The sequence below is a fragment of the Erinaceus europaeus genome, chromosome 7, assembly GCF_950295315.1.
Source record: "Erinaceus europaeus chromosome 7, mEriEur2.1, whole genome shotgun sequence".
Lineage (NCBI taxonomy): Eukaryota > Metazoa > Chordata > Mammalia > Eulipotyphla > Erinaceidae > Erinaceus > Erinaceus europaeus.
Genome location: NC_080168.1, coordinates 40977641 through 41002405, shown reverse-complemented (window position 1 = coordinate 41002405; position 24765 = coordinate 40977641). Strand labels below are relative to the sequence as shown.

The 24765-nt window shown below is 37.5% G+C and overlaps 2 protein-coding genes across 18 annotated transcripts in view; one reads left to right on the top strand and one right to left on the bottom strand.

Moving 5' to 3' along the window:
- The first annotated feature begins 14404 nt into the window (after positions 1 to 14404).
- Positions 14405 to 16306, top strand: PMCH (pro-melanin concentrating hormone). The gene is made up of 2 exons (XM_060194284.1): positions 14405 to 15331; positions 15670 to 16306. The coding sequence occupies exons 1-2, from the start codon at positions 15083 to 15085 to the stop codon at positions 15874 to 15876; spliced, it is 456 nt and encodes a 151-aa protein (XP_060050267.1). The 5' UTR covers positions 14405 to 15082; the 3' UTR covers positions 15877 to 16306.
- Positions 16307 to 16382: 76 nt separating this feature from the next.
- PARPBP (PARP1 binding protein) overlaps positions 16383 to 24765 on the bottom strand; it is a 71333-nt gene continuing 62950 nt past the window's right edge. For 9 of the 17 annotated variants that reach the window (XM_060194264.1, XM_060194267.1, XM_060194266.1 and 6 more), the window contains 2 exons: positions 17642 to 17777; positions 16383 to 16872 (listed from right to left, as the gene is read on the bottom strand). In XM_060194264.1, coding sequence (XP_060050247.1) covers positions 16532 to 16872; positions 17642 to 17777 — 477 coding nt within the window. In that variant the 3' untranslated portion in view covers positions 16383 to 16531. The remainder of the gene's footprint in view (positions 16873 to 17641; positions 17778 to 24765) is intronic. The other 8 variants (XM_060194265.1, XM_060194268.1, XM_007527927.3 and 5 more) reach the window with 1 other exon arrangement.

Below are 24765 nucleotides of genomic sequence, written 5' to 3'. Positions count from 1 at the left end.
GGTGTATTGTATCAAAGTAAAGGACTCTGCAGTCAGGTTGTAGGGAGGAGGCTTTTAGGTTCTGGTACATGGTAATGGAGAAAGACCTAGGCTGGATGAGAGTGTTGCAGAAAACTGAGAAATTTTACACGTGTCATCACCTCAATTTACTGTAAGCCATTAATCCCTCCAATAAAGATTTAAAAACAAACAAACAAACAAACAAAAAACAACCAGGGTCCTCAGAAGCAATTGGTGGCATTACTCTATAAGACACAGCTATATACAAATAATGTCAAAGGGCATAAATTCTGGTGATATTGTGTATGATACAGCAAATCCTAACAAAAGGATTTTCAAATTTAACCCAACTGCCAAATAATTTGATTACAGCAATAACTAACTACTGCCTTCTTAAACCCTAAGACAGCAGGAACCTCCCACTTCCTCTGTAGAGCCTATATTTTCCCAATCTTGGAACCTCTAGGGTGGGGCTCACTTTCATGTCTCCTTCTCTCAATTCATACCAAATGATATTGCACCTACTGATCTTAACCTAATCAACGCAACGAGTACCAGCTCAGCAAGCTTCACTTTAGACTGTGTCCAGAGACGTGAGGTGTGGAATGTCATCCCTTCAGCCTCATTACTCAGATGAGACATTTCCTTTCATAGGATTCTATAATTCCATTGCAGGTGGTTCACTTCTTAACAAAGTCACAAAACCTAGATATAGATCAGGTCCCATGAGATAGATAGGGTATATGTTCACATGTATCCATAAATTAGGGCAAAATATATATCTGAAACTAAAAGTGTACAATAGTCTATAGTAAGTCAGTATATGCAGCAAGCAAGTAGAAAAACCTAAAAAGACACCTTAAAGTACATAACAAAATAATGTCTACTTAGACTTAGATACCCTCCTCACCTACTTCTTACTACACTTCCCTCACTCACTCCAAAGATAACCTTATCAAAGTAAGGACTACAAAAGCTGAATAAGGGCAAGAGACTGGCATACTTTAATGATGACTCTTTAGTCACTAACAGGCCACCCAATCAGCTGGGGCCCTAATGGAGGAGTCTTGACATCCCCAAACAGACATGACAGGACTAGACCTCAAATAAATCCCTCTTCATTGTTACTGTTCATCTCTATCAGGAACAACAAAACAGACCACTTTGTGGGCCCCCATAGGACCTTGCCCTCAACTTTGATCAACAATGGTAGAGAATGTTCCATCCTCCAAAGGGAGGCTGAACAACATACTCTATGTTCCACCTGAGGAAGATGGGCCCTGAAGTTGGGGCACCTTGGAACATTCCTACTCATGACCCCAGAATGTAAGCTCAGATCTACAGGGATGCAGAGGTCACTTAGGCTCCTAAGCTGAATATGGGCCCTAGGTCATATCAAATCGATGGGGTGTACATTCAACAATATTTATACACCCTTCCCATATTTGGGAGCTACTCTCTTTCCTGATCCAGCTTTCTGATCCTTTTTGCAGCCATGCCATCATCTCCCCAGATAATAACTTGGATCCACCTGCATATCAGATGTCAGGCTCAGGAAAAAACAAACAAAAACTAGTATAGTCATGGGCTCTTTGGAATATAACTAAAATAGGACTACTAGCTATCTACAAAACAGAGGACCCCCCCAACTCTTCATATGAACTATGCCAGCCTTTAAGTTCATGATTAGTCAACAATTTATTTGGTTCTATATGCTAATTCTTTTTTCAGGCACCAGGTTCCAGATGCTACCATGATACCAACCTGACTTCCAGGGGCAGATGACCCCACCAACATGTCCTGGAGCCCCGTTTCCCCAGAGCTCTGCCCTACAGGGAAAGAGAGACAGGCTGGGAGTATGGATCGACCTGTCATCGCCCATTTTCAGCAGAGAAGCAATTACAGAAGTTAAGACTTTCCGGCTTCTGCACCCCATAATGACCCTGGGTCCATACTCCCATAGGGATAAAAAGGAAAGCTATCATGGGAGGAGATGGGATACGGAGTTCTGGTGTTGGGAATTGTGTGGAGTTGTACCCCTATTATCCTATGTTTTTTGTCAGTGTTTCCTCTTTATAAATAAAAATTTTTAAAAAACAGGGTTCTTATTAAACTAATGATCAATCTCTATTTCATCTCCAATTAATTTAGACAGCAAATAGTGAAGATATGATAATTGGAGGAAACCAAAGTTTAGTAAATTAATTTACAGATATAGGTTTTAGCTGTTAGTAGTAGTTTTTCAGAAAACAAAGATCTCATTTTATATAAACCTTTTGCCTTTCCAAGGTTTTCTGAGCCACCCAAGTCCATCTGTTAATAGTTTTTCTTCTACAACGTTCCTTTCCACCACTTGGGGACACTTAATTTTCAGCATCAATGAAAAAGAAATCTACTATGCTACACTGCACATCAGAGAAACCAATGTTAAAAAAAAGTTATCATTTAAAAAAAATTGGAAACTATCACCATAATTAAATGGCTATGGGAAACCTCATACTGTTCAGGGGCTGTGACAATTTAAGCAAAATAGAGGAAAACATTAACAAACTTTTCTAAACTGTCAAAACGGTTTGAATTTGGTGCCAATTTTGGGTGAAGTTCAGCCAAGCCAATTCATCCAGTGGAAATTTAGAACAAAATACATAATTAATATTTGCTACACTTCCCGAACAGCAGCCAGAAAAGAAAAAAAGAAAAGTTACCATTAACAAGTGCTTGTAGATTCAAACACCAGGTTCAAACACTAGGAAACAAGCCAAAACATAATATTTAAAAAGTTAAAGAAGAGAAAAGAAGTCAAAGGGTTTCAGAGGCTTTAATTTATAAACATACTCTTGGAAAACATTCACCAAGTAAGATACAATAGTCCCCAAGAGAATCTACAGATACAACTGTCTCTATAAAATTTGAGTGATCTGGGAGGTGGCACAGTGGCTAAGGCACTAGACTCTCAAGCATGAGGTCCTGAGCTCTATCTCCAACAGCACATGTACCAGTGATGTCTGGTTCTCTCTCTCTCTCTTTTTCAAAAATAAATAAAATTAATAAATAAAATCTTTGAAAAAAAATGGAAACACAGCCTTAACATAAGAATTCAAAAGAAATATATAATACATATTCTTAGATGAGTGATTGAAATATCTTTGAAAACAGATTTTCTAAAAAAGACTAGATCTCCAGAATTCCAGCAGACTAGACTGTCTCTTAATAAAAACAAACAAACAAACAAATAGCAACAAGAAAAGTTAAAACCCACCACTTTAAAATGCTATATGAAAATATCTTCTGTGAAGTATAGATGCCCTGGTGCTAAATTAAGGGTCACAGAGGCCACAAAAGAGAAAGTGCAACATCTCACAACCATCAACAAAGACCAGAATAGTAATTGTACTATTGTCTTTATAACTTCCTGGTGGCCTATTAACTGGGTTAAATAGCTATATGTGTTGGGACAAAAGACAAACCATAGGAACCACTTATAGAGGTCAAGACCAGATACTTGTTGATAAAGGTGGAAACCGCCATAATAAAGGACTTGGCAAGCTCTTGGTGAACCTAGCAGAAGCAAACCTAAGGATTTCAAGAATCCCTCTAGACAACAAGAGTAAAAAACTGGGGATATAGCCTAAGGAAACATACATACCCATCCAAAGAGATTTATATACACCTATATTCATAGCTATATTCATAGCAGCACAGTTTGTACAGCAAACCCTAACAAAAGGACTTTTCAAAGTTAACCCAATTACCAAATAATGTGATGATAACATTAACTATCCATTGTCTTTTTGAACCCTAAGACAGCAGGAACCTCACATCTCCACTATAGAGCTTCTACATCCCCCAGTCCTGGAACCCTTGGATAGGGCCCACTTTCCCCTATGCCTCTCCCAATCCATATCAAATAATATTGCATCTGCCGATGGCAACCTAATCAACGCAACGATTGCCACCTCAACATGCTTCACTTCAGACTGTGTCCAGAGACTTCACGTGTGGAATGACAACCCTTCAGCTTCATTACTCGGGTGAGACCTTTCCTTTTATAGTACACTCTAATTTCATCTCAGGTGGTTCACTTTCTAACAAAGTCCCAAAACCTAGATATACACTAGTTTCTGTGAGAGAGAGCATATGTTCACACGTATCCATAAACTACTGCAAAATATATACCTGAAACCAGAAGTACACTAGAGTTTGCAGTGAGTATTCCCCTAACACTTTCTCTCCACTATTCCAAGCTTTGGGTCCATGATTGCTCAACAATTTGTTTGGCTTTGTATGTTAACTCTCTTTAGAGGCACCAGGTTCCAGATGTCATCAGGATGCCAGCCAGGCTTCTCTGGACTGAAGACCCCACCAATGTGTCCTGGAGCTCCGCTTCTCCAGAGACCCACCCTACTAGGGAAAGAGAGAGGCAGACTGGGAGTATGGATTGACCAGTCAACGCCCGTGTTCAGCGGGGAAGCAATTACAGAAGCCAGACCTTCCACCTTCTACAACCCACAATGACCCAGGGTCCATTCTCCCAGAGGGATAGAGTGGGAAAGCTATCAGGGGAGGGGGTGGGATATGGAGATTGGGTGGAGGGAATTGTGTGGAGTTGTACCCCTCCTACCCTATGGTTTTGTTAATTAATCCTTTCTTAAATAAAAAAGAAAAAAAAAGAAAGTTGTGGTATATAATGGAATACTCCTCAGCTATTAATAATAAAGTCACTTTCTTCACCTCATCTTGGAGTTTGAAGGAATCACGTTAAGTGAATTAAGCCAAAAAGAAAAGGATGAATATAAGGTGATCCCATTCATAGACAGAAGTTAAGAAACAAGAACAGAATGGAGAAATACAACATAAAACCTGAACTGGTTGGTATATTTCACCAGTGCATAGGACTTCTGGGGAGAGAGTAGGAAGAGCACTGGGGCATGGGGGGGAGGGGGGCTTGAGGTCTTGCTGCATGATGGGAAAAGACTTTTGTTGGGGTAAGAGTGTTTTACAGCCACCTATCATGGAAGGTGAGAAATTTTACCCATGTCAACAACTGTACTGTAAACCATTAACCTGCCAATAAAAAAAATGAATATAAAAGTATGATTTTAATATTTCTATTGATCTAACATGGTTTTGGAATGTTAAGGCATGTGAGGAATATAGATGTGTTTAAAAATTGATAGTCAAGGGCGGAGGGTAAATAACGGTAATGCAAAGAGACTCTCATGCCTGAGGTTCCGAAGTCCCAGGTTCAATCCCCTGCACCACCATAAACCAGAGCTGAAAAAAAAAAAAAAAAAGTGATAGTCAAATTTCCAACTCCAATAATCTGATGAGAGCTTTCCTAACACAAGTGACTACCTATTTCCATTTCAGATGGTGCACTCTCCAACAAAGTTACAGGCCTTAGATATATGCTAGGGCCTAGAGGGCTGTAAATGTATACATGTGTCCTTAGTTAGGGGCAACTATACTCCTCAAAGTAACGGTGCTTAACAGTCTATTGTAAGTAGATGTAGACCTAACAAGCTTGAAAAATCTAGCAGAAAGGCCTAAAGAAGGCAGCATAAATTATGTAATCAAATATTTATTACTTAGGCCTAGAAAACCTCCTTTCCTACTACTTACTTCACTTCCCTCACACTATCGACTCGACTAATTACACAAAAGACAGTAAGATACATCTCCTAATCTCTTCCAATAGCATCAGCATTATAGTCACCCTTTGATAACCTTTTATTTATTTGTTTACTTATTTATTTCTTTTGTTGTTCTTGTTTCTTTTTATTGTTGTAGTTACTATTGTTGTCATCATTGTTAGATAGGACTGAGAGAAATTGAGGAGGGGAAAACAGAGGAGGAGAGAAAGATAACACACCTGCAGACCTGCTTCGCAGCTTGTGAAGTGACCCCCCTGCAGGTGGGAAGTCTGGGATTCGAACCCGCATCCTTAGCCAGTCTTTGCGTTTTGCACCACCTGAGCTTAACCCGCTGCGCTACCGCCTGATTCCCAGACCCTGACAGTCTTTAGAACACTACATACAGTTGGCCAAGAGATACACTGGCAAAAAATTGTCTCTATGACAAACTTTAGTAGAATCACCAAACAAGTAAATGCAGTAAAACTCAAGATTAACTTAGATCCCACTAAAACCCTAAATGTATTTCCTTCCTAACTTGAGGCCAGATCCCATAAACCTAACACCTTTTTGGATACAACAAACAACACTCAGCACAGATATACAGTTATAGAAATAACAGTCAATCCATATTTCTGATCTTGGGAGAACTAATGCAGATTTGAACGGATGGAAATTAAAAAAAAAATACAAAATCATATGGAGCAATGAGAATATTCTTACCCTGCTTGTGGGAACTTAAAACAGATGAGCACATACATGACACATTACACAACAATTCTACACATACCTAGGAACGTATGGTAGAACAACTATGTCCAGTAAGTAACTACATCCAGTAAGAAGTTCAAGGATGCATTCCCTTACATGGTAGAGTTAAAAGGAGATATTAATTCTGAAAGTAAATGTTTTAAACTCATAATGGATAACTACTGGGTGAAGGATGATGTATGCTGACATCTATCTTGGGGAGATGTGAAATTGTTAATATAAATCAGCATTTCGACAATAAAGTGATATTGGATTGGTAAAAATAAAAGATGGGGGGGTTTGGGCAATAGTGCAGCTGGTTAAGCGCACATGGTATGAAGAGCCAGGACCAGCATAAGGATCCCAGTTCGAGTCCCTGGTTCCCCACCTACAGGAGTTCGTTCACAAGTGGCGAAGCAGGTCTTCAGGTATCTTTTCTTCCCCCTCCCCATTTCTCTCCGTCCTATCCAACAACAACATCATCAGTAACAACAATAATAATAACCACAATAAAACAAGGGCAACAAAAGGGAAAAAAAATAGCATCCAGGAGCAGTGGATTCATGGTGCAGGCACTGAGCCCCAGCAATAACCCTGGAGGCAAATCATAAAAATAAAATAAAATATGTAAAATTTTAAAAATAAGTGTTGTGTACGGGGCAGCAGCACCTGTGTCTGTCTCCTCTCCTCTCCCAGGTCAACTAGGAATACCAAAGGAGACCACCTGGGATGGCAACAAGAAAGGAATAGAATGACTTCAGGAACCTACCAAATCACTGCTGAGTGCAAACATGTGTGGCTCATGGACAGAGAGGAGCCTAGGGAGAGATTAAGTGGCTGCTAACAGTCTGGCAGTTTACCAGTTAAGACACCACCTCCAGTCTGTTTCACCAACAAAAAGAAGGCTGAAGGGAGGAGAGGACTCCCCTGAGACTCACCAAATCCAACTGGGAGTTTCCATTGCTACTAGCCTCAGAATCTGGAGCAGCAGCAGCAGGGAGACCCTGTGCTGACACCAGGGGACACAGAACTAACTAACCAGGAAACTCAGGAGAAGATCTATACCTTGGTGGCCTAGGGGTGGGGCTGTGAGAGTCTCTTTGCATAACCACTGGATTATCTCTGCCCCACCCTGCTTTATCTCTTGGTCACAAGTCACTGATTAAGCTAACAAGCCTACTAATAGTTTAAAAGCCCTCAAGCTCCCATAGCCTAATTGTAAGAAAAAGAACAAAAGAGGCTTTTAAACCACTGAGCTCCAACTCAGGGATTAAAATAATATTGAAACAAGTATCAACTTCCACAACTGTGAACCCTTTAATTACCTTACTTAGACAAAAGTCAATCCACACAACAGTGATCAGTCATTTGAAAAGCACTGAGAGAGGGACCTCATAATATATAAAATGGTTAAACCAACAAGAAGAAATATTGGAGAAATGAACCAGAAGAGTCCAGATAAAAGCCCCCCAAAGGGTGAAGCACAAAATAATGAGATCAACATCCAAACACTAAGTTAAGGAAATAATCACAGAAGTGAGTAAAGAGTTTGAAAGAATTGTCATCAGAAATGCAGAAAGACAATTGAGACTCTGGAAGAAAACACTAATTATCTCAAGGTTATTAGAGAGCTGAAAGCTGAAATAGCTGAGCTAAGAACACAACAAGCTGAACAAGCTAAAACAGTATCAGAACAGGGTAACAAAATAGATGAACTGCAGAAAACAGTAGAGGGCAGAGAGACTAGAATAAACAAGGCTGAAGACAGACTTGTCAAGATCGAGGACAAACTAAAGACAACTAAAAAAAGAAGCAAAAGATCTCAAAAAGAGATTAAGAGATTCTGAAAACAACAGAGACCTATGGGATGACTTCAAAAGAAATAAAATATGCATTATTGGCTTACAGAGGAAGAGAAGGAGGGGAAGAAAGCATTCTTCAGGCCATAATAGCTGAAAACTTCTCTAGTCTAGACAACATCAAAGACATAAAGGTTCAAGAAGTCCAGAGGGGAAAGAGACTTCCGGAGGTGGAGCTACGAGCAGTAGCAGATCTCTTTCTCTCCTCTCCTCTCCCGGATCAACTAGGAATACCAAAAGAGACCACCCGGGACCAAAACAAGACAGGACTAGAATGACCACAGGAACCCACTAAATCACTGGTGAGTACAAACACATGTGGCTGGTGACAAAGAGGAGCCTAGGGAGAGATTAAGGGACTGCTACCAGTCCAGCAGTTTATCAGTTGAGAAATCACCTCAGTCTGCTCCACCAGCAAGGAGACAGCTGAAGGGTGGAGAGGACTCCCCAGAGATTTACCAAGTGCAACTCTGAGTTTCCATTGCTACTGCCCTCAGAATCTGGAGCAGCTATAGGATGGGACACCGGGGGACAGAGATCTAACCAAGAAACTCAGGAGAAGACCTATACCTTGGTGGCATAGCTGTGGGGCTGTGAAAGTCTCTCTGCATAACCACTGGATTATCTCTGTCACACCCTGCCTTATCTATTGGCAGGAGTCAGTGATTAAGCTAAAAAGCCTATTGATAGTTTAAAAGCCCTCAGGCTCCCATAGCCTACAGGAAAGAAGAAGAAAAAAAAGAAGCTTTTAAACCACTGAGCTCCAACTCAGGGATTAAAATACTAGTGAAACTGTTAACTTCCACCACTGTGAACCCTTTAATTAACTTAGACACAAGTTAATCCAGGCAATAGTGATCAGTAATTTGAAAAGTACTGAGAGAGAGAACTCATAACATACTCTGTAAAATGGTTAAAACAACAAGAAGAAATATTGGAGAAACAAACCAGGACAAGAGTCCAGCTAAAAATTCCCCAGAGGGTGAAGCACAAAATAACAAGTTCAACATCCAAACACTAGCTAAGGAAATAATCACAGAAGTGAGTAAAGAATTTGAAAAAATTGTAATCAGAAATACAGGAACAACAAATGAGACTATGGAAGAAAATATTAATTATCTCATGGTTAGTAAGAGATCTCAAAAAGAGATTAATAGATGCTAAAAACAACAACATAGTCCTATGGGATGACTTCAAAAGAAACAATATACGCATTATTGGCATACCAGAGGAAGAAAGAGAAGAAGAGGAAGAAAGTATTCTCCAGGCAATAATAGCTGAAAAGTTCTCTAGCCTAGACAACATCAAAGACATAAAGATTCAAGAAGCCCAGAGGGTCCCAAACAGAATTAACCCAGACCTAAAGACACCAAGACATACCATACTTAGAATGGAAAGGAATAAGGATAAAGAAAGGATCCTGAAGGCTGCAAGAGAAAAACAAAGAGTCACCTACAAAGGAAAACCCGTAAGATTAGCAGCACACTTCTCCATATAAACACTACAGGCCAGAAGAGAATGGCAAGATATCTATCGAGTGCTCAATGAGAAAGGCTTACAACCAAGAATACTATATCCTGCTATATCCTGCTAGACTGTCACTCAGACTAGATGGAGGCATCAAAACCTTCTCAGACAAGCAACAGTTGAAGGAATCAACGATCACCAAGAAAGAAGTTCTGAAAGGTCTCCTATAAACAATCAGACCACCACAAGTAGGACATATATCAAAACACTCTAAAACTCTACAAGAATGGCGTTAAAATGTCTTCAATCTTTGATATCAATAAATGTCAATGGCCTGAATTCACCTATTAAAAGACACAGAGTAGGAAGATGGATCAGAAAACACAACCCAACAATATGCTGTCTACAGGAAACCCACCTAACTCAACAAGACAAACACAGACTTAAAGTGAAAGGATGGAAAACTATCATACAAGCCAATGGCCCACAAAAAAGGGCAGGAACAGCTATTCTCATATCTGACATGATAGACTTTAAAATAGATAAGACAAAAAAAGATAGGAATGGACACTAAATGCTCAGAGGATCAGTCAATCAAGAGGAGTTAATAATTAACATCTATGCACCCAATGAGAAGGCATCTAAATACATCAAACTTCTATTGAAAGAGCTACAGCAATATATTAACAGTAACACAATCATAGTAGTGGACTTTAACACCCCACTCTCTCAACTTGACAGATCATCCAAGCAGAAAATCAATAAAGACATAAGGGAGCTAAATGAAGAGATAGATAAACTAGAACTATTGGACATTTTCAGAGTCAGTCATGCCAAGAAATTGGAATACACATTTTACTCAAATCCACATGGGTCATTCTCAAGGATAGACCATATATTAGGCCACAAAGACAGCATCAGCCAATTCAAAAGAGTATTGAAATCACCCCAAGCATCTTCTCAGACCACAGAGGAATTAAACTAACACTTACCAATCAACAAAAGATTAGTAACAGTCCCAAAATGTGGAGGCTCAATAGTACACTTCTTAACAACTTCTGGGTCAAAGAGGAAATCAAGGAAGAAATCAAAATGTTTCCAGACTTCAATGAAAATGAAGACACAAGCTATCAAAATATTTGGGACACAGCTAAAGCAGTCCTAAGAGGGAAGTTCATAGCTACACAAGCACACATTAGGAAAGAAGAAGAAGCACAAATAAACAGCCTGATTGCACATCTTAAAGACCTAGAAGAAGAAGAACAAAGGAACCCTAAAGCAACCAGAAGAACAGAAATCACTAAAGTTAGGGCAGAAATCAATTACATTGAGAATAAGAAAACTATACAAAAGATCAAGAAAGTAAATGTTGTTTCTTTGAACAAAATCGACAAACCTTTAGCCAGACTCACAAAACAAAAAAGGGAGAAGACCCAAATAAATTGGATAGTAAATGAAAGAGGAGATATCACAACAGACATTGCAGAAATTCAACATATCATGTGAGGTTTCTATGAACAACTATATGCCACCAAGCTAGAAAACCTGGAAGAAATGGACTATTTCCTAGATACCTACCAACTTCCAAAACTAAGTAAAGAGGAAGAGGATAACATGAACAGGCCCATCACAGCCAATGAAATTGAAATAGTTATCAAAAATCTCCCCAAAAATAAAAGTCCTGGACCAGATGGTTTTACAAATGAATTCTACAAAGCCTTCAAAGAAGAACTAATACCTCTACTTTTAAAAGTCTTCCAGAAGATTGAAGACACTGGAATAATCCCTGCCAGCTTCTATGAAGCCAACATCACTCTGATACCAAAAGCTGACAGGGACACAACCAAAAAAGAAAACTACAGATGACAGCAGTATATCGAAAAGATTGTTCATCATGACCAAGTGGGGTTTATCCCAGGCATGCAAGGTTGGTTTAATATACGTAAATCAATCAATGTGATCCACCACATCAACAAAAGCAAGACCAAAAACCACATAGTCATATCAATAGATGCAGAGAAAGCCTTTGACAAAATCCAACATCCCTTTATGATCAAAACACTACAAAAAGTGGGAATAGATGGAAAATTCCTGAAGATAGTGGAGTCTATATATAGCAAACCTACAGTCAACATCATACTCAATGGTGAAAAACTGGAAGCATTTCCACTCAGATCAGGTACTAGACAGGGCTGCCCACTATCACCATTACTATTCAACATAGTGTTGGAAGTTCTTGCCATAGTAATCAGGCAGGAGCAAGGAATTAAAGGGATACAGATTGGAAGAGAAGAAGTCAAACTCTCCTTATTTGCAGATGACATGATAGTATACATGGAAAAACCTAAAGAGGGAGACGGGCTGTAGAGCAGCAGGTTAAGCGCAGGTGGCGCAAAGCACAAGGACCGGCATAAGGATCCCGGTTCGAACCCCGGCTCCCCACCTGCAGGGGAGTCGCTTCACAGGCGGTGAAGCAGGTCTGCAGGTGTCTATCTTTCTCTCCTCCTCTCTGTCTTCCCCTCCTCTCTCCATTTCTCTCAGTCCTATCCAACAATGACAACAACAATAATAACTACAACGATAGAACAACAAGGGCAACAAAAGGGAATAAATAAATAAAATAAATATTAAAAAAAAAACCTAAAAAAAAAAAAGAAAAACCTAAAGAATCCAGCAAGAAGCTTTTGGAAATCATTAAGCAATACAGTAAGGTCTCAGGCTACAAAATTAACATTCAAAAGTCAGTGGCATTCCTCTATTCCACTAAGGTAGAAGAAGATGAAATCCAGAAATCAATTCTTTACTATAGCAACAAAAACAATAAAATATCTGGGAGTAAACCTAACCTAAGAAATGAAAGAGTTATATACTGAAAATTATGAGTCACTACTCAAAGAAATCGAAAAAGACACAAAGAAGTGGAAAGATATTCCATGCTCATGGGTTGGAAGAATTAACATCATCAAAATGAATATACTACCCAGAGCCATCTACAAATTTAATGCTATGCCCATCAAGATCCCAAACACATTTTTTAGGAGAATAGAACAAAAATGACAGATGTTTATCTGGAACCAGAAAAGACCTAGAATTGCCAAAACAATCTTGAGAAGAAAGAACAGAAGCACAGGCATCACACTCCCAGATCTCAAATTGTATTATAGGGTCATTGTCATCAAAACTGCTTGGTACTGGAACATGATTAGACACACTGACCAGTGGAATAGAATTGAGAGCCCAGAAGGAAGCCCCCACCCCTATGGACAACTAATCTTTGACAACGGTGCCCAGACTATATTTAATATAGGGGAAAGCAGAGTCTCTTCAACAAATGGTGCTGGAAAAGATGGGTTGAAACATGCAGAAAAATGAAACTGAACCACTAAATTTCACCAAATACTAAAGTGAATCCCAAGTGGATGAGGAACTTGGATCTTATACCACAAACTACCAGACACTTAGAGGAAAATATTAGCAGAACTCTTTTCCGCATAAATTTTAAAGACATCTTCAATGAAACAAATCCAATTAGAAAGAGGACTAAGGCAGGCATAAACCTATGGGCCTACATCAAATTAAAAAGCTTCTGCACAGCAAAAGAAACCACTACCCAAACCAAGAGACCCCTCACAGAATGGGAGATCTTTACATGCCATACATCAGACAAGAGGCTAATAACCAAAATATATAAAGACCTTGCCAAACTCAACAAGAAAATAACCCCATCCAAAAATGGGGAGAGGACATGGACAGAATATTCACCACAGAAGAGATCCAAAAGGCCGAGAAACACATGAAAAAATGTTCCAAGTCTCTGATTGTCAGAGAAATGCAAATAAAGACAATGAGATATCACTTCACTCCTGTGAGAATGTCACATGATAGAAAAAGTAGCAGCAGCAAATGCTGGAGAGATGTGGGGTCAAAGGAACCCTCCTACAGTGCTAGTGGGAATGTAAATTGGTCCAACCTCTTTGGAGAACAGTCTGGAGAACTCTCAAGAAGGCTAGAAATGGGCCTACCCTATGATCCTGCAATTCTTCTCTTCGGGATATATTCTAAGGAACCCAGCATACCCATTCAAAAAGATCTGTGTACACATATGTTCTTAGCAGCACAATTTGTAATAGCAAATACCTGGAAGCAACCCAGGTATCCAACAACAGATGAGTGGCTGAACAAGTTGTGGTTATATACACAATGGAATACTACTCAGCTATTAAAAATGGCGACTTCACCGTTTTCAGCCGATCTTGGGTGGACCTTGAAAAATTCATATTAAGTGAAATAAGTCGGAAACAGAAGGATGAATATGGGATGATCTCACTTTCTGGCAGAAGTTGAAAAAAAAGATCAGAAGAGAAAACATAAGTAGAACCTGAACTGGAATTGGTGTATTGCACCAAAGTAAAAGACTCTGGGGTGGTGTGTGTGTGTGGAGGGGAGATTACAGGTCCTTCAGAGGACCTAGTGGGGGTTGTACTGTTATATGGAAAACTGACAAATGTTATGCATGTGCAAACTATTGTATTTACTGTCAAATGTAAAACATTAATTCCCCAATAAGGAAATTTTTTTTAAAAAAAGTGTTGTGGTTTAAGATTATACAACATAGTAATCATCCAAAATGAATACTTATTAGTAATATCCTATTATAAATATCCAGTTTAAAAACTGGGGTAGGGGTAGATAGTATAGAGTCTCTCATGTCCAAGGGTCCAGAAATCCCAGGTTCAGTACCCTACTCCGCTCCATGACCATAACCCTGAGCTAAGCAGTGGCCTGGTAAACACATACACCTTTCTTTACCTGTATTTTAGATAATGATTTTTTTTTTTTTGCTCATCCTGACTGGCATATATACCTTAATCATGAAAGAGTCTCTCACCATTTAGGAAAGAAAACCTCTTTTGAAGATTATTTCAATTTAATCAGGATTAAAAGTAAATAAAACTTTTATCCTTAACATCCTGTGTAAAGTAACCTTAGTTTTAATATCTTAATCAGAAAATTCATAGAAAGAAACAAGAATATGAAGAGCTTGATGTCCCGTGGTCTTTCTTAATAACAACCCATTTACAAAAGACTATAATCTACTCAGAAGAAAGCTTCTATCAAGGACCTTAATCAGATTTTGAGAAAATTCACACTTAAAATAAACAATATCCCCCTAAAACCAAAACAATGAAGGTATTAGCAGTTAATACAAACAACTTGCCTCAATTGGATGATTCATTTCAAAAATGATGAAAATCTTAAGTCTCTAAAGTGCTCTGTATTCAAACTGGAGAGTATATAAAGGTAGTAATCATTTACAAATCAGGTGGACTAAGAAACTGTTGTTGGTTTACACATTCTTGTCCGACTCTAATAATGGCAAAAATGAGTCTCTCTTCTTGCGTATTAATCCTGATTTTTTCTTTGCTTTCTCAAGGTGTAATGCTTTCAGCATCCAAATCTATAAGAAATTTAGAAGATGACATGGTATTTAATACATTTAGGCTGGGTAAAGCCTTTCAGAAAGAAGATCCTGCAGAAAAATCATTCCTTGCTCCTTCTCTGGAACAATATAAAAATGATGAGTCCAGTTTCATGAATGATGATGAAAACAAAAATTCAAAGGTAAGTGTCAATGTAACTCTTCTTTTACAATATTTCAGCAATTTTTATGAATTCTTTGAAAAGTAAAGTTGATTTTTTTATGTTCCAAACAAAATAAATAATTTATTATCATTTTTTATGAAGATAATTGATGTCAATTATCAAGTTGTTCTTTCTCATTTGGAGAACAATTCTTATTTAAAAGGAACTTTCCCCTCTGAATCTAGTATCTAAAATATTTTTAGAAGTCAAATAGTATAGTGTATCTTTGATCAATAAGGTATTATACAATTATACTACTGAATATATTCCCATTCCCAATAAGACAGCTAAAGTTTAAATCAACCTTTTCTTTTCAGAATGCAGGTGCCAAACATAATTTCTTAAATCGTGGTCTGCCACTGAATCTGGCTATAAAGCCTTACCTTGCATTAAAAGGATCTGTAGCTTTCCCAGCTGAGAATGGAGTTCAGAATAATGAATCAACACAAGAAAAGAGAGAAATTGGGGATGAAGAAAATTCAGTTAAATTTCCCATAGGAAGGAGAGATTTTGACAGTGAGTAGTCTTTTAAAAACTTCTATGTTAATACCATAACATAGAACTCTGGGCTTAACTGATTTTGGATTTAAAGTCAAATAAACATGGTTCACCTATATTAAGTGTTCTACGCCACAGATGTACAGTTTAAAACATTGAATTAGTTATTATAACTTGGCTTACTGAGGATTAGCTATACTGTACCTATTCTTTTATGTCTGACAAATTAAATGTGATAATAATAGCCATTTAAATATTTAAATTTTGTTTCCTCTTCAGTGCTTAGGTGTATGCTGGGAAGAGTCTATCGACCTTGTTGGCAAGTCTGATACCTGCTGGTCCACATCATCTTCAAAGAAGAAAACAAAATCATTCAGTTGCCTGTGGGAGAGAAAGCCCTTTATATTATTGTGACTTGTATTATTTTCAGTGTCTGTTTTAAAAGAAAGTGGTACTAAGATGTGTTACTAACTTAAATTACATGTTTTACTTGTGCATTAAATTCTAAACAATCTGCAAAATCAAGACGTACTAGTGTTTTTTAAACAATGTTTACTAATTTTACATACACTGCAGATCAAAATAATAAAGCATCACATTTACATATGATCTTTAAGAAGAAAAGTGTCTTTGGCAAATGGGTGCTATACATATATAAATTAAAAAAGAAAAGCACAAAAGTCACATTCTAAAAAACTGAGTTAACTTTGTCTGGCCAGTAATTAATTGATTCTTGGCAGTACACTTATTGATTTTTGCAACTTTGACTTGCTTGCCATCCAGTTTATTCTGCAAATGCTTAGATGTCTTAGATATCTTGACATTTTTACACTGAGGTACTTCATTTCCATTATCATATAACATCTTTTCGTCATTCAAATCCACCTGTTTCCTTTTCAAACTTTTACTCCCTCTCTGACTACGTGATTTTCTCGTTCCTTTTTCATTTTCATTTGTGTCCAGATGACTATTCCCAGAACTAGTTCCAACTGCTAGTCTTCCAACAGACGAAGTTATACCTTCTGTTATGCAAGATAAAAAGGAGGAAAGTAATTATATAATACTTAGTGTTTATTACATGTGAGAATTTTACAACAAACTTTAAAATAGCTAAATGTGAAAAACATTTATAATGTCATGAAATACCATAAACGAAATGAACAAATACAAATAAATTAATAAATTATCCCACATAATTATTTACCTAGTTCACATTACTTTTTATCTTACTAGATTACTTCTCTTCCATAAAAACAGTTAATTTGGGAGTCGCAGGGTAGCGCAGTGGGTTAAGCGTATGTGGCACAAAGTGCAAGGACTGGCATAAGGATCCCGGTTCAAGCCCCCTGGACCCCAACTGCAGGGGAGTGGCTTCACAGGTGGTGAAGCAGGTCTGCAGGTGTCTATCTTTCTCTCCCCCTCTCTGTCTTCCACTCCTCTCTCCATTTCTCTGTCCTCTCTAACAATGACGACGACATCAATAACTACAACAATAATAACTACAACAATAAAACAAAGGGAAAATAAATATAATTTTTTTAAAAGTTAATTTGTTTTAATGTCTGACACTACTCTAATGCTACCAGTTACTTCTTAAATACATTTAGTTAAATCAGACTGTCATATTCCTATCCATAAAGTTTTACTCAGAGTTAACTTATACAATACCCAGTTCTTTAAAAATACAATTTTTTTACATTACATACCCTGGGAAAAAAAAGTTTTACTTGGCCTTAAAAACAGCCAGAGACTAGAAATAAAATGTTTAATTGCTCAAATAAAATCAATTACCAGAAAGGTCATTTTCCATGTGAAGAATACATGAAGGGGTTGATGTTGAACCATTGTTCCATTTATTCTTGTTTATCATGCAGTCATCTTTATAAGTACAAGCAAACTGGGATTGAATTAAAGTTTGTCTCATCTGCTAATAGGTATAAGAAAGAAAACATTTCATTTATTCTTATTTTCATTTAGCATTTAACCTAGATATAACCATGCTCTGTGGGACCTGAAGTATCATAAAATTTTCCCTTCAACTGTATCATTTGTTGGAAATATATTTTGTTTGTCTATTTTTTATTGTTGCTGGGGCTTTACTGCCATGAGCTGACTTTTTTTTTTTTCCAGAGAGATGGGGGTGTGGGGAGGAGGGAGTAGGAAAACAGCACACTTGGATAATGCACTACTATGGGGTGCTACCAGTGTCTCTCACTTTTTTTTCTTTTTCTCTTTTTAAATTTTATTTATTTTAATGGAGAGATATAAAGAAAAATATACAGAGTGAGAACCAGAGTACTGCTCAGCCCTGGTTTATAGTGGTGCTTGGGATTAAACCTGAGATGCTAAAGCAGCACGTGTGAAGCACTATGCTGCATAACCACTATGCTGTCAACCCTACCCTCTCTCCTTCTCTGTTATTCCCCTCTCAATTTCTCTGTCTCTACCAATAATAATAATAATAATAATAATAATAATAATAATAATCACTCTGAAACACAAAAACAAGTTTCATTAAAAAGAAAAGTCTCATCTTCTCTACAACTACATTTATTCTCTCCCAGCCCACTATGGAGAAGTTTTGAATCCCTCAGTGATGGCTGGGAAATCTTCAAAAACTAGAGTTAACAGAACAATACTAAGAACACATTTAGACATGAAAATAGTTAATCACTTTAGTTACTATAAAACCAGCATTTATAAACATATCTAAATGAAAGAGAGAACCAGAGTAGTTCTATGGTGACCTTTGAATATTTCTGTCCAGAAGAAATAACTGAAAGTAGTTATACTGAGGCTATTTTTCATTTTTATGAAAGATTATTCCTGAGTTTATTTATTTTGCCTTTTTAAAAATTCTTTAAATTGATCAACATGTATTATGTTCTAACTATATGATGGAAGCACAGTATAATAAAGAAATTAATAGAATGTTTTCTATAATCACAAAAACATTCTGCTTGTAAAATTTGTTGTTGATATATAGCTGGAAGAAATAAACTGCATGAAGACTGAAATCATAAGAAAAAAATAGGAAGATGAAATTGAATGAGAATAATGCTCCATACTAACTCAGACTATCAATTATAGGTATACAGGATGAGGAGAACCTGACTGACAATATATGTAAAGAGCTAAAGATTTTAGTTGATCATGAGCTTTACTGGAATCAGCAATGTGATAGCTAGCCAAGAAGTCAGCACAGAAAATGATGGGAAAGACAGCAAATTCGCAGTTAAAAGATCAGGCTTCTACAGGCATTTGGAATATAACTAAAATATGCCTACTAGCTATCTACAAAATGGAGGCCCCCCCCCCCCCCAACTCTTCATCTGCACTATTTCAGCCTTTAGGTCCATGATTGGTCAATAATTTGTTTGGCATTATATGTTAACTCTCTTTCCAGCCACCAAGTTCCAGATGCTAGCAGGATGCAACCAGACTTCCCTGGACAGACAACCCCACCAATGTGTCCTGGAGCTCCCCTTCCCCAGAGCCCTTCCCCACTAGGGAAAGAGAGAGACAGGCTGGAAGTATGGATTGACCTGTCAGTGCCCATGTTCAGCAGGGAAGCAATTACAGAAGGCAGACCTTCCACCTTCTGCATCCCACAAAAGGTTAAAAAATAGGAAAGCTATCAGGGGATGGGATGGGATACAGAGTTCTGGTGATGGGAATTGTGTGAAGTTGTACCCCTCTTATCCTATGGTTTAGTCAATGTTTCCTTTTTATAAATAAAATTTTTTAAAAAAAGTAGAAAAAAAAAAAAGGATCTAGCCAACTAGATAATCTAGCATAAACCTCCAATTCTCTTATCTATCTAAATAATGACATTTACCTCATAGCATCATGAGGATTAAATGAAGTTAAACATGGGCAAGTCTAGAGATAAGAAGTCTAGAGATTTATTAAATTCTCTCTACTTAATAATGTAGTGACATATAAAGTCTTCCTATAATGTAAGAAATCTGAGGTTTCTCAGGACCAAGTCAACTCTACAATGATTGTAGGAATGTAGCCTAAAAAACAAACTTACAAGGCCCTGGTTTTGATCCTCAGCACCACTTTAAAAATGAATTTGCAACCAACCACCTTTCCCATTTCAGTTACTAAAACAATACACACTACATTGGCTTATATTTTTTAACTTAAAAGAGATCATTTTTCCTTTGTTCATGAAAGTTGAATTTTTCTGCACAGGATTACTGGCTACATAGAACTGAGATTACTTCCTGTTGCAAATGGTCCAAATCTCTCTGTGTATTTGATTTGGAATCACAAATAAGCAAAACAATTCCCTCTTGAAAGTGCTTTTGAAGTACTAAACAACTAAGAATAAAATCCAGATTCATACATGGCTGTTTAAATCATTTTATGTTCAAGTCACATGAGAAAAAAGGATTGAAATTTTTCCTTTGTACAGTGGTTCTTCCCCCCTAACCCCCCCCACTACTCTGTTGGAAAGATTTCTATCCACAGTAAAATTGCAATGAACTTCAAACTTGCCAAGAATTGGAAAAGTCTTTTTGCCACAAACTCTTTTTAAATTGAAATTATCATTAGGTTCCCAGTTTGAGGAAAATAGTACTTCACATAGGAAAGCCTGACTCCAGTTAAATTAAGATAAATGAGCCAGCATATTGAAAACTTACAAAAGCTTTCAAAGTTAGTTGTATTGATTAGAAAATGAAAGCTTCCTGGTTGAGGAAATTGTATGGAATTGTACTCATCCTACAATCGTGTTATTATTAAATCACTAATAAAATTTATATGTATAAAAAAGAAAATGAAAGTTTTAAACCCTTACTATATGTCCTCTACTTATTGTGGATTACCAATTACTGCATTGCTGTGTATCTTTAACTCATCAAACTACTATTATATATTATGCTAGACATGTGACTAAATAGAATAAAATTCAGAATTCAGCTTTTTATATTTCAAGTGTTCAACAGCTACATGGCTAGCACTTTATAGTATCAGCACAAATACAGAAAGTTTCCACAGAAAGTTCCAATGGACAGTACTGCTCTAGAACAAAACTTTGCAATTTATCTGTTACAAGTGGATTCTCAAAGGGATTTAAGGCCCTTTGTTTGAAAGCACAAATTGGGCTTTGGGGGGGGGGATATTGATACAACCATTATATCATCAAGTATTACTTCTATCCTGCTTTTTTCTCTTCTCATTCTAACACTCCAAATAGGCATATACTAGAACTTTTCCTAAGTACTATGCCCAGCTCTTTTCATTTGCTGTATTATTCTTTTATTTTCCCTTTGTGTTAGCTTGGAGTTATTCCCTAATGACCTATCTTCATGCTATCTGATTTATACAACTGATATATTAAGTTCACCTCATACATTTTTAGTTTTAGATGTCTTCGAAAGTTCTGGAATGCCTATTTGGTACTGTTGCATAGATTCTTAATTCTCTGTTGGAGTTTCCCAATTTCACTTATTTTGCCCATCTTTTCCCTTCCTTACTTTTTTACATGCTGAAAAATTTTAATTTTTCAGTCATTTAATTCTAGTATCTGGATCAACTATGAGCCTGCATTATGTGCTAGGTTGCCCCCACCCCACACTCCCTATAGTTAAAGGTCAAATCCTATCTCTTCACATGACCAGGATATGTCACTGTTTTTATAAAGGAACTATGAAAGCTCTACATGAAATCTATAAAGAAGGGACTCTCAAGGGCCTCGGTCTTGCCAGGGCCACTAGGTTCCAGATGCTACCATGATGGCAACCAGACATCCCTGAACTGATAACCCCACCAATGTGTTCTAGAGCTCTGCTTCCTCAGAGCCCTGCCCCACTAGGGAAAGAGACAGGCTGGGTGTATGGATTGGCCTTTCAACGCCCATCATCAGCAGGGAAGCCATTACACAAGCCAGAGCTTTCACCTTTTGTACCCCATAATAACCCTGGGTCCATACTCCCAGAAGGTTAAAGAATAGGAAAGTTATGAGGAGAGGGGATGGGATACAGAGCTCTGGTGGTGGGAATTGTACCCCTCTTATCCTATGGTGTTTCCATTTTATAAATAAATCTTATCAGTAATAAATAAATAAATAAACATCTTATCAGTGTTTCCATTTTATAAATAAATAAATTTAAAAATAAAAAACATGTAAAAGGAGGGGTTTGCTTGTCTTTCTTAAATAAACACAGAGAAGGGCTGGTAACCTCAATTCAGTCAGGGTCTCAGCTGGCATAGATCTGAGTTCAGTTGTCATGGTTCATTTTTTTTTTTTTTAAATATACATGTATTTCATTGGGGGCTAATGATTTACAATACAGTTGTTGACATATAGGTACGCCCTTATCTCCCCATGATAGGTGTCGAGGTGTCTGGAAGACACTCACTCCCTCATCCTAGGCTCTCTTCTCCACCAACACCAGGACCCCAACTTCCTTTCATCTCATCCCTTTCCTTCATTCCCTAGAATCCTTTGCTTTGGTGCAATCCACCACACCCCTACCACAATGCATTTACAAATGTGGCAAGTGTCTTGAGAAGATAGTCATGTGTTTCAAGTAGATACCATGACTCAGAGCCTCATCTCTCATATACAGCAGGACTACAAGTGATTTTATACAAGTGATTTTAATCTGAAGGACTCCTGAATTGTTAGGCCCTAAATTACCTCTAAAATTTAGCATGTTTGACCTATGTAAAACATAGCTTGTGCATTCTCAGAGCTCCTCTGGTTTTCAAATTATTACCAGTTCCTTAAGACACCTCAAACCTCTGTCAATTCCTCTGTACATTAAGTAGACTTTCTTTTTATGGGCCAAACACCAATACTTGGTTATTTTATACCTGATATTGGCAAATAATCCCAGGGAAGAAAAGAGCTAATCCCATGGCAGAAAACTGCTCACCTCAAAAGGACTTTAACTTCTTCAGATTCTTAGTTCATTTTAACTGTTTTGCTTACATAGCTTTCCTATGTCCTTAAACTATCTATCCCAATTTATCTGCCTTTTATTTTAGCATTACAGCAGAAATAGTATTCTGCCATGACCTACTACACCTTAGTTTGAATGTGAGGCCTCCAAGTCTTTGAGTGACTTCTTGACTTTGTTTACTCTGTATTTGAGACCATTTTCTTTTCTCCAGATACCTTCTGAAGGCTGCAAATTTCCTGCTGAAAGCTGCAAATTTCCTGCTAAGTCTTCATTTTTTTTTTTATAGCCTGAAGAATGGCTTAATTCTGGAGGCAGAAGTGATACTCAGGCAGAAGAAGGCAATCTGAAGAAATCCCCAAGTTATTTGGTATTGTGTATACTATAAGAAGGTTCACTCCTTAAGATCTAGGTATCATTCAAATGAAAGGGGAAATCATTTGGATAACCCCTCCAATTCAGTTTGTAGCACTAGAACTTTCACTTGTGTTAATGACCAAGTCTTAAGGTTAATTTCCCACATTTACCCTCATTACTATTCAGCTGCCACTTCTACATTCTCTCTCTCTCTCTCTCTCTCACACTCACACACACACACACACACACACACACACACACACACACACACGAAGGTGGCTGGGGGAGAAGGGTTAAAAAACACACACACACACTTAGTTGACTTCTCAGTTTGGGAAATACTAGTGATAAATTACCAGGACTTTGTCAATTCACAAGTGTGTATCTGGGAACTGGGATTAGATTAAGTCAATATTCACCCTGAACCTTCATTAGATTTCCTAGACCTGCTTTTTAAAATTCATTGTACCTAATCACATTACACACTTTTTGTTGTTTCACCTTGGTTAATACTTTTTCTCCTCCCCCCCCACCACTAATTTTTTTTTCCCCACCACTACTTTTTATTCATGTTAAGAACTGGGAAAGGAAATTCTATGCATTGAACAGAAATCATGATTATAAATTAGAATATAGTCAGAATGTTCTAATGCCTAAAAGATTGAACTCAGATATCAAATTAAGAAAAAAAATTAGGGAGGCCAGGCAGTGGTGCATATGGTTAAGCACACACATTACAGTGTGCAAGGATGCAGGTTCAAGCCCCAGGTTCCCACCTGCAGGGGGAAAGCTTCAAGAATGATGAAGCAATGCTGGAGATAGCTCTCTGTCTCTCTCCCTCTCTATCTCCTTCTCCCCTCTCAATATTTCTGTCTCTACCCAGTAATAAATAAAGAAAAATTTAAACCACAAGCAATGAATTCCTGGTTGCTTTTCAAATTATCACAGTCATGGTGAATCTATTTTTCATACTAATTAAATGATAATTTTTACTATCCCAACTATTTCATGTTGCAATGATTCAGTATTTCTTTACCAGCTCACTTAAGTTAACAAGTACTGATAATTACATACACAGAACATGGAGAAAAACATTATATTTAGAATAAGAAAAAGACTTATACATGTAACTTTCCAAGTATGCCTGAGGAGCATAACTCAGTTGAAATTGTGCTGCTTTGTCATGAGTGTGGCCCAGGCTCAAGCTCAGCCCCCATGCCGCACCTCCACACTGAAGGACATTTTACTGTTGTGTTCTCTTTTTCTTTTTCTATTCCCCCACCCCTATTATTTTAACATACATGTATATATTTGGAAAAACTACTTGGTTTATAAAGATAAAAGAAGGCAAATATCTCCTTGATTTTTTTTTTTAATGGTATAAGGATATCTCTACACATTGCTTGGAAACTGGTATTAAGAATAGGGAGAGCTGGTGTACTGCACTAAAGTAAAAGAATCTGGGGTTGGGCAGGGGAAAAGTACAGGTCCTGGAAAAGGATGACAAAGGACCTAGTAGGGGTTCTATTGTTATATGGAAAACTGAGAAATGTTATGCATGTACAGACTATTGTATTTACCGAAGACTGTAAAACATTAATCCTCCAATAAAGAAATAAAAAAAAAAAAGAATATGGAGAATAC